At 28.7% G+C, this 10627-nt stretch overlaps 1 protein-coding gene across 2 annotated transcripts; it reads right to left on the reverse strand.

The window, feature by feature from the left end:
• Positions 1–1370: 1370 nt before the first annotated feature.
• LOC107453810 (calphotin) lies at positions 1371–7905 on the reverse strand. 2 transcript variants are annotated; one of them, XM_043042707.2, is made up of 3 exons: positions 7773–7905; positions 6485–6583; positions 1371–2685 (listed from the first exon to the last, which is right to left on the reverse strand). In XM_043042707.2, the coding sequence occupies exons 1-3, from the start codon at positions 7776–7778 to the stop codon at positions 1516–1518; spliced, it is 1275 nt and encodes a 424-aa protein (XP_042898641.1). In that variant the 5' UTR covers positions 7779–7905; the 3' UTR covers positions 1371–1515. The 2 variants fall into 2 exon arrangements, with proteins under 2 accessions (XP_042898641.1, XP_042898642.1); XM_043042708.2 differs by lacking the exons at positions 6485–6583; positions 7773–7905 and adding exons at positions 4797–4895; positions 5829–5956.
• Between the last annotated feature and the right edge of the window lie 2722 nt (positions 7906–10627).

The following is a 10627-nucleotide window of genomic DNA, read 5'->3' on the forward strand; positions in this document are numbered from 1 at the left end:
ATGATATAATGAGATGCATATAAATCAAGAGGTTATAATAAGCAATTGTTATAAATTTAATGCAAAGATAAAAAAAAAATGAAATTTCTTCCATTTTTTTTAAATGTGATAAAAAAGAGATGAACAGGAGAAAAGAATTACCCTGAATAACTTTTGATCTAATGATCCGATCTTCACGTAGCAGAATTTAATCTTAGTGGTTTGAGGAGGTGACCTACAGTATGTAATTAGAGTAGATCATATTTTAAGTTACGAAATCGGACACAAAAACGTATTGTCTGTGAATAAACTTATCTGTTATTCAATGGATTTAGTTTACAAATCTCCACAATATGGAATACTCGCAATCTGGAAAAAAAGCCTCAGTTGGACATTTAATTATTAATTTAAATTTTTTACATATTTTGATATATCTCTAAGACTTCTCAATGGAATTGAAACATTTTGATCGCTATTATAAATTTTGTTTATCCAAAAGTTATTCAATGCAAAAAATAATTTTTAGTAAACACTTATTATTTTTCATAATTTTTTTTATTAATAACCAGAAAAACTTTGAGTTATAAGGCACACAAGTTTTTAAATCATTTTAAAGAATATAACTTTATGTGACAAAATACAAAATTTCAACTAAATTTCAGTAATAGTTCCTGAAAAAATGAGTTTTAAATGTTTGATTTCTTAAAAATTTGATTTCTCGGGAACTATTTGATTGATTTCATTAACATTTTGTATTTTTGACATATAAAATTACATTCTCTAAAATAATGTTAATTTTTTTAAACATATAACAGTGGGATTTGAAAATTATTTTTTTTAATGTTTCTAGTTTTATGATTATCTTTGACATACTTTATGAAGAGAACAATTTTGAAGTTTTATAATGGTCAGTTTTTGTATGATTACTAAAATGTATTATTGTGCTTTAATTTCTATCAATTTATAAAAATTGATTTTAATACATTTTATTTTCTCAGTTACATTGATTGTTTATGGAGTTTTTAATATTAATTTCAAAAGAAAGTGCAGTTTTACATATTAGCTTTGAGTCATTATGTTAGTAATGATAAAACACCTTATGTTTCTGAAATTAAATACTATTAAACTAATTGTATGATAATTTTTGCTCGCATATGATGAATAAAGAGTCATAGAAAAAATATTACATTAATTTTTACATTAATTTGAAAAAGGTGCAGTTTTGCTTATTAGCTTCGATATATTATGTTAATAACAAAAAAATATTATGTTAATAATTTTAATAATGTTTATTATGTTCATAACGAAAAATTGTGTTGCTGAAATTAAACAGCAATCAAACTAATTGTTTGATAATTGTTACTCGCATACTATAAATAAAGAGTCAATGATAAAATGCTCACTTTTATCAAAAGGTTAAATTAACATAGTTTATTAGACGTCAAAAGTACGCAATACAAGATGAAAACAGGAACGATCTTGATGAACAGTCACTAGAAGTATTTGGATCAAATTGGCACTGGTTAGAAAGACTTCTCACTTTTTAACAACTGGGTAACCATGGTATTCAATGTTGCTAAAGTAGGGTACTGGTCCGGCAAAAGATGCAATTGCTGGAGAAAAAAGTGGTCTCTGGACGGTGCTGATATATGGACTTAAAGCATATTTGGGGGCATATGCAATAGCACTTGGTGCCAATGCTGGAGCAGCATTAATTACATGAGAGGAATAAGAAAATTTAGAAGTTGGGGCAGCGTATGCTAAAGGAGCGGCAGCGATTGGAGCAGCAGCATAGGTCAGGGTAGAAGATTTAGCAACAGGAACGGCTGCCGGAGCAGGGAATGCGTATGGCAAGGGAGCTGCTGCAGCAACTGCTATTGGAGCAGCTATGCTTTTAGCAACAGGAACTGCTGCTGGAGCAGGGAATGCATATGTAGCTGGTCTTGTTTCGGTTATTGTGGTGTGGGTTTTAGCAACTGGAACTGCAGCTGGAGCTGGGAAGGCAGTGAAAACTGGCTTAGCTTCAGCAGTTGTAAAAGTTGTTGTGGAAGATTTAGCGACTGGAACTGCGGCTGGTGCTGGGAAAGCATATGCTAAAGGTGCTGGCTCAGCGAAAGCAACTGGTGCAGCGATTGTCTTAGCTACTGGTACAGCTGCTGGTGCGGGGAAGGCGTAAGCAGCTGGTTTAGTTTCAGTAACAGTGGTTGTGTGGGTTTTGGCAACAGGGACAGCAGCTGCTGCGGGAAAGGTATTGAAAAGTGGCCTAGCTTCAGTGGTGATTGTGGTGGTACTAGATTTTGTGAGAGGAGCTGCAATGGTTTTGGCAACAGGGACAGCGGCTACAGGTGGAAATACTGGAGCAGCAACGGCGACTTGTTCGGTTCTGAATGCAATCGGCTCGGCTGCTGGAATAGCCACAACTGGTGCTGGTGCTGGAATTGCTACTGCAGAGTGGACAACAACAGATTCAGCTTTGTTAAAGGTTGCATCAGCAGTATCTTTTGGTTCAACACCAGGTTCATTAGTCTTGATGTCAGCTTTGAATCCATCATCATTAGCAATGTAGTTAACGATGCGGATTCTACCATCAGCGTCTCTCAAGCCGTAAGAGCCGGCTACATTTCCGTGAGCATCACCAGCTTCTCGTCTGAAAGTTCCTCCAGAAGTGTGGTCTTCATTGTAGCCGAAGTTGTAATTCCCCAAATTCTAAAAATAATTGCAAATGAATTATAAATAAGAACTTAAATACAAGATTAAAATTGATTGATGCAATTGGAATTGATGTAAATAAAATGGTTCCTAATATTCTTGAAGAACCATGCAAAAATTGCTTTAATTTTTTGTAAAATAAATTGTTTTTATCAAATTTGAGTATTAATATTTATTTAGAAAATAAAGCACTTAACTTTATCGGATAGGGGTATTTGTTTTACTATAGTTTTTCTATAGTTTTTTTTCTACTGAAAAAAAGGTTCACAAGGATTTTTTTAATTAAGAATTTCGCACCATGAAATAAGTTTTGATTGTTATTTAGCAATTAAATTACACATGGAGGAAGACAATACATAGATTAAGAAGAAAAAAGTAACAAAATTAAACGAAAAAGCTGATTACATAGAAATACTTTGAGAAATTGTATCGAAATTACATTTTAAATAATAGGTTAGTTATTAAAGGCAAATTTATTTGATAAAAGTATAATAATTCTCTAGAACACTTTTAAAATATTGTTAGAAGGAAGAGGGAACAAGTCAGTTAAAAATCACCCCTTGTACTAAACAACCCTCTTAATTCAGATGTAAATGATTATAAAATGAACTTAAATTTATTTCCAGAAAATAAAAATAAACGTTTTTTTATAGCTCAGAACTCATCTCATTAGCAGAAAAATAACACAAACTATTAAGCATCATATAGTAATTATCTTCATAGATTTCAAAATAATAAATTGGAAACTAAATTTCTGAAAAGTATAAAACTATTACTATCATTACTTTTTTAAAACATTGGGAAGAACATTGTTAAAAAAATTAATTTTTATACATTACAAAATTTAATCTTATCCCCTCAAATTTTCTATAAAAATCTCGTTGTAAGGTCAATTAAATTTTTAAGAATTAGTGATTTTAAATTTTATTTAACAAATACATTTTTAACTAAACATATTAATATTATGATGAAACATTCGTTGAAAAACTTTAAAATCTAATCATTATATTAATTTGAATAATAATATTACTTCTGATAAAGTTCAAGTTTCCGTTAAAAAAAGAGATGACCTGATTAGAGCTCTCAAATTATGCATATTAAAAGTATAAAAAGGAATTTAGAAAAAAATCTAAACAGTAATTGTGAATAAAATTTTGTATATATCAATTTCTTATTAACATAAAATATATTCTGAAAATAATAATGTATGTTATTGCAGGAACAAAAGCAAAAGTGCCCACATTAAGAATATGGTGTACCAAAGACTATTGCAGTAACGTGAAAAATATTTTAAAATATTTTGAAAAGAGCTTTCTTTTTGTATGAGTAAACAGTTTTAAATCTAAATTTTTAACTTTATGAAGGCACTAATTTAAAAAAAAATAAGTAAAAATCAAATATGCATTGAAAATGATTTTATTTAATCTGAAAACTCAAATAATGCATTAAGTCAAACAAACTATTATGTTGAATATAAAAAAATTCAAAGTTTAGTATATATTTATGTATTTTCAACTTATTATTTAGTTTAATGTATTCAAGAGGGATTGTGAGCCCAACTCAAAAATCCTGAAAATTTCTTGAGTAAAATCATTTATGACGTACTTCAAAAATTGAAAGTTTTCTTAAATTTAAATCGTTGATATTTTCGAAACATGAAATTCTAAATGCAACATAATTTAAATGAATAATTATGTATAAGTTTACTTTTATCTCCAATCGCATTTATTATTCTACCAGAAAAAATATTTACAAATGAAAGAGATGCCAAGTATAAATTTTAGTTGTAATATTTAAATAAAATATTTAGTTAAATAAAATATACAAGAGTTTTTATACATAAAAGTGATCAATGATTTCTTGAAACTTCTGTACCTTGGATTTCAGAAAACTTCCGGATCGCGGTTCGCGAAAAATCCGGAATTTTGCGGAGCACAATCATCTCTGATGCATTACAATAAATTTTTTGAATTGGAAGTCTAAGTTAAACAATCTGTTGAAACTATCTAAATGCTGTTTATATTGTGTAATCTTAATTCATATTTGTGAGGAATAGTAGGTTCTAATTTTTTATAAAAGAAATATACGAATTTTATATATGTACTTACATCTTCACTTCTAAATTGTGCACTTGCTCCAGTTTCCCCAACAGCCACAGGAATGACTGTACATCGAACAACAGCAACCACAGCCAATAAAATAAGGACCTGAAATTTAATTAATATTTTACATTAAAATAAAGAAAACGCAAAATACAAATATGCAATCGCAAAGACAAACAATTTCTTAATATTGCAGCATATAAAACCTATTTGGGATTGCTAATGATGTTCGAATATTATTAATAAAGCAAACATTGTTTTTAACTTGAATATTAAATCAAAATAATATTTTAAAATTTTCACACACGGAGAAAAGCATTATGGTAAAATTACCGCACTATATTACTATATGATGATGACATTTCGGGTAAAAAAATCCAAATATGCATTACTTAAACCTTTCATTTGGTAATTTTTCGTTCATATGGTGAAGGTTTACCGGAAATTCTAGTTTTCGAAATTGTAGTTCTTATTACCACTGAATAGTAAAGTTAACTGAATGAATGGTTTTTATGCCATGCTCTAGGGTATCATGTTAAAATTGCTAAATTTAACCACATATGATTTATCAAAACCATAATTTATACTTAATTTTAACAAAATCATTACCAAAGCACCTCATATCAATAATTTATTCTTGGTCATGTTAAATAACAAAATCAAAATTACATTCTTATATAATATTATCGTTCTGAAATCAATTGCTTGCTTTCTAATATTCAAAAGCGTAAAATATTTTACTCATCTTTTCTTTAGAATTAAATTAAATGCTTAATGTTGTAAAATAACAACAAAATTCATATTACTGTTAAATAATAAGCATCAACAACAATAAACATTAATGCCATATTAAAATTTAAACACAATTTTCACTTTACTTTTTGAAATAAATAGTTTCAAATATATTCATTTTTAAAATAACCATATTATACATTTCGAATTAAAAGTTTCAATTCATATCAATTTTTAAAAGGTCTATATTATATACTTTCAGTTAAAACTCGTAGTTAATTTCAATTAATATCAGAGCTATCTTACCTTCATGTTAGTATTGATCAAATAAACTCAGTGAGAACTGATAATTGTCACCAGCGAATCACTCAATTTATACTAACTCGCTCACGTTTGTTACGTATTAGGCGACCATTGGTCAAGAACCAATCACGTGCAACAAACTTTCTTTTACCATCTTTTAGCAGCATCTTTTAATTCCTCNTTAAATCGTTGATATTTTCGAAACATGAAATTCTAAATGAATTACATGCAACATAATTTAAATGAATAATTATTTATAAGTTTACTTTTATCTCTAATCGCATTTATTACTCTACCAGAAAAATATTTACAAATGAAGGAGATGCCAAGTATACATTTTAATTGTAATATTTTTAAATAAAATATACAAGAGTTTTTATACATAAATGTGATCGATGATTTCTTGAAATTTCTGCTCCTTGGATTTCAGGAAACTTCCGAATCGCGATTCGCGAAAAATCCAGAAATCCGGAATTTTCCGGAGCACAATCATCTCTGATGTATTACAATTAATTTTTCGAATTGTAAGTAAAATTTAAAGACTATGTTGAAACAATCTCAATGCTGTTTATATTGTGTAATATTAATTCATATTTGTGAAGAATAGTAGGTTCTAATTTTTTATAGAAGAAAGATATGTATTTTATATATGTACTTACATCTTCACTTCTAAACTGTGCACTTGCTCCAGTTTCCCCAACAGCCACAGGAATGACTGTACATCTAACAGCAGCAACCACAGCCAATAAAATAAGGACCTGAAATTTAATTAATATTTTACATTAAAATAAAGAAAACACAAAATACAAATATGCAATCACAAAGACAAACAATTTCTTAAAATTTCAGTATATAAAACCTATTTGGTATTGCTAATGATGTCCGAATATTATTAATAAAAGGAAGCATTGTTTTTAACTTGAATATTAAATCAAAGTAATATTTTAAAATTTTCACACACGGAGAAAACCATTATGGTAAAATTACCGTACTATATGATGATGACATTTCTGGTAAAAAAATCAAAATATACATTATTTAAACTTTTCATTTGGTAATTTTTCGTTGATATGATGAAGGTTTACCGGAAATTCTAGCTTTCAAAATTGTAGTTCTTATTCCCACACATTTAGTAAAAAATACTTAACTGAATAGTAAAGTTAACCGAATGAATGGTTTTTATGCCATGCTCTAGGGTATCATGTTAAAATTGCTAAATTTTACAGCATAAGATTTATCAAAAGCATAATTTATTCTTAATTTTATAAAAATCATGACCAAAGGGCATCGGGAAAAAAAATTACAGTACGTTCAGGAGTTGCCATTGAGTCCATTTTGTGAAGAAAAAAAATTTGATTTTTTGCATTTAAAATGGTATTAAAGAAATTTTATAAAATATTTATTCTGGTTAATTTTAAAAAATAAAATCGAAATTCTGATTGTTGTAAAATAATATTCTTCTAAACTAAAGTTCTAGAAAAATTGTGTTACAATCTTCTCAGTCGAAAAAATATATATGTATTGCCACTAGATTGCATTAAAGGCATTTATTCTTGCTAATGTTAAATAACAAAATCAAAATTACATTCTTATATAATATTTTTGTTCTGAAATCAATTGCTTGCTTTCCACTATCAAAAGCGTAAAATATTGTACTCATCTTTTCTTTAGAATTAAATTAAATACTTAATGTTATAAAATAAAAACAAAATTCTTAGTACTGTTAAATAATAAGCATCAATAACAATAATACTTAATATCATATTAAAATTCAAACACAATTTTCACTTTTTGAAATAAGTAGTTTCAATTATATTAATTTTTTAAAGATTAATATTATACATTTCGAATTAAAGTTTGAATTCATATCAATTTTTAAAAGGTCTATATTATAGACTTTGAGTTAAAACTCGTAGTTAATTTCAATTAATATCAGAGCTATCTTACCTTCATGTTAGTATTGATCAAATAAACTCAGTGAGAACTGATAATTGTCACCAGAGAATCACTCAATTTATACTAACTCGCTCACGTTTGTTACGTATTAGGCGACCATTGGTCAAGAACCAATCACGTGCAACAAACTTTCTTTTACCATCTTTTAGCAGCATCTTTTAATTCCTCCCCCCTTTATTATACAATTAATTTACTTGTTTACATTCCCTTTCTCTTGACTCCCCCCCTACCACCTCCTAACAATAAGAGTCAGTTCCCTTTCGAGAACCTTGATCTAAATTTCAGTTCCAATCAGCGATCGACCTTGATTCAAAAGATGGGAAAGGCCGATGTTTATAACGGTAAAAGGTGTGGGCATGGCAGGGGTAGGGCAGTGGAGTAATGCAATAATTCGACGCACAACTTCGAACGTTTTCCCTCTAGCAGAAGAATATGCAAAATCTTCTCAATTGCGAAAACTGTCTAGTAATACAAGTTACATTTTGTTGTAAAACGAAGGATGGAAAAAGTTATCTTACAGTAGGCGGAAGAGAATAATTTCCAACGTAATCAAGAGCTAAAAAAATTCATTCTTAGCACTAGAAAGACTGAAATAACTAAAATGCACAAAAGCAGTCAAAATAGCTGCGTTGTGAAAGAATAACTAATGTATAAAGAAATTTGTTTAAAATTAATTTTTAATATTTTTGATATTATTTTCAGTTATATAACAAGTTATTAGTAAATATTAGCAATAAAAAAATTACATGCTGTACAAAAAGTCACAAAATTCTAAGAAATTGTGTCACCATTGTTTTTCTAATTGAAATTAGAAAGCAGTCAAAATGACTTCCTTGGGAAATCTAGTGTTAAAGAAATGTTTCTCAAATATACATAAAATCATTTGACTACAAAAAACTCAGATATCATTTTTTAATTTTATTTTCTCAAGAATATATAACTTAATAAACATTTTTTTTTCACTTAGAAAATAGAGTTAGACTTAAATTGTAGTAGCTATAATTTGCTTATAATCATTCTACATATAACCCGGAAATTATTATAATTCTATTAAGTTTCTTTTTTTTTTTAAATAAATTTTCATTTAGGGCCGATCATGAATAAATCTCTTTTTAATATTTTTGACTCCGTCCTTTGCTTACAAAGTAACACATTTCCCCCAATTGTCACATTTTTTTACATTTCACTCGATGTTACGTAAGCATATGCAAACATTTCAGAAACAAAACAAGCGTTTTAAATTATATTTCAGATTTTATTTTCAAAATTTAACGATGCGCTTTAATGATATTTGTGAGAATAACAACAATAATGGTTAAGTGTGTATCCATTTTGATGAATAATATGAAAAATATGTAAACTAATTGCATAAAAATATTTCATTTGCTGATTTTAAATATTTTTATTTCAAATAAAAATATTTGATGACAAAATGTTTGGGACCCTTCACCTTTGTCACAAACTGTCCCTTCCCTCCCCTGTATGCTTGATATTATTTATAAACACTTCTTATATGTCCAATTTCAGAATAATAAAAAGTAGGTGCGATGGTCCTTTGTCCGTTATTACTGAAGCAGATTTTTACTACAGACTGCATTCAAACTACCGATTAGAAATTTCATATTTATAAAATATGCAAAATAAGTTTATTTTATATTCAATGCAATAATTCTGAATATGAAATTATTTTCATTATAATAGTTTTATGAAATCAGTTTAAAACTTTCTGAAATGGTTATCAATAGTTTATTCTAAGGAGAATTCTTTAATGAACCTTTTTTCGTGGTTCTGCATTATGTTTTGCGATAATTTAAACTGCAGACGATTCTATTTTCTTTTCAAACATTTAAAGATTAACATCAGTAACGTTAGGCAACGTACTGCTCTGTTTAATCAAATATGAGTTTCTCTTAAAGTTTTTTTGGGCGATCTCTGAGTGATTTTCCTCAGCTAGCATAATTAAAAGAAGGGTTAGGTGGCACAACTGAGTCAGTAGTTGGAAAACTGTCAAAAACTACGTATTTATTTTGTTTATAGTTAGTTTTTAAAGCGTGTTTTTTTTTAAAAATCTAAAATGGGTATGAAATGAATATGAAAAAATAAATGAATTCATGTACAAAAGCACAAATTACTCCTTAAAATTTTTTTGGTTGCGGTAAATCTCTAATATTATACCACTACTATTATTAAACATGAATTTACTAGTATATAAGACATGCTAACTCAATTCAATCTTGAGGTACCTTTTGATAGATGAAGGTTGGCAAAGTCGATAACTCAGCTCCCCACGTTGGTGACCTGCGGTCGTGATATGATCACGCCTACTAAGACGGATGATTCACATTGAACAGATAATTAGCTATATGTGACTGCGTCATCGTGTTTCTCGCGCTGTTGCTTCTCAGTCTCATTTGCAAATAACGGGGATCCTGCACATACTCGACTGTTAATAGCAACACAGGATAGTCCACACACACAACCATGAACTTGATATAGCTCTCTCGACAAACGCTCAAAATCCGGTGAACTTAATACTGCTAGCCCGGTCTCTCGCAAATATTGCAGCGAGAGAACCGCTCATCGAATTTTATCCCGGATAAAATTCTGGTGGGGAAGTATTGTGTTGTAACTACCACTATGATTATTAAACATCAATTAACTTGTATCTAAGACGTGCTAAATCGATTCAAATTTGAGGTACCTTTTGATAAAAGAAAGCTGGCATAGTCGAAATCTCTTTCCAAACAATATTTTTTGTTGCTTACGAGCAATAGCATTATTTTTGTTGCCTAATAATTTTGAGCATAATTATTATTATTATTATTATTAATGTATTGGACTTCTTT

This window comes from Parasteatoda tepidariorum, chromosome 4, assembly GCF_043381705.1.
Source record: "Parasteatoda tepidariorum isolate YZ-2023 chromosome 4, CAS_Ptep_4.0, whole genome shotgun sequence".
In the NCBI taxonomy this organism is placed as follows: domain Eukaryota; kingdom Metazoa; phylum Arthropoda; class Arachnida; order Araneae; family Theridiidae; genus Parasteatoda; species Parasteatoda tepidariorum.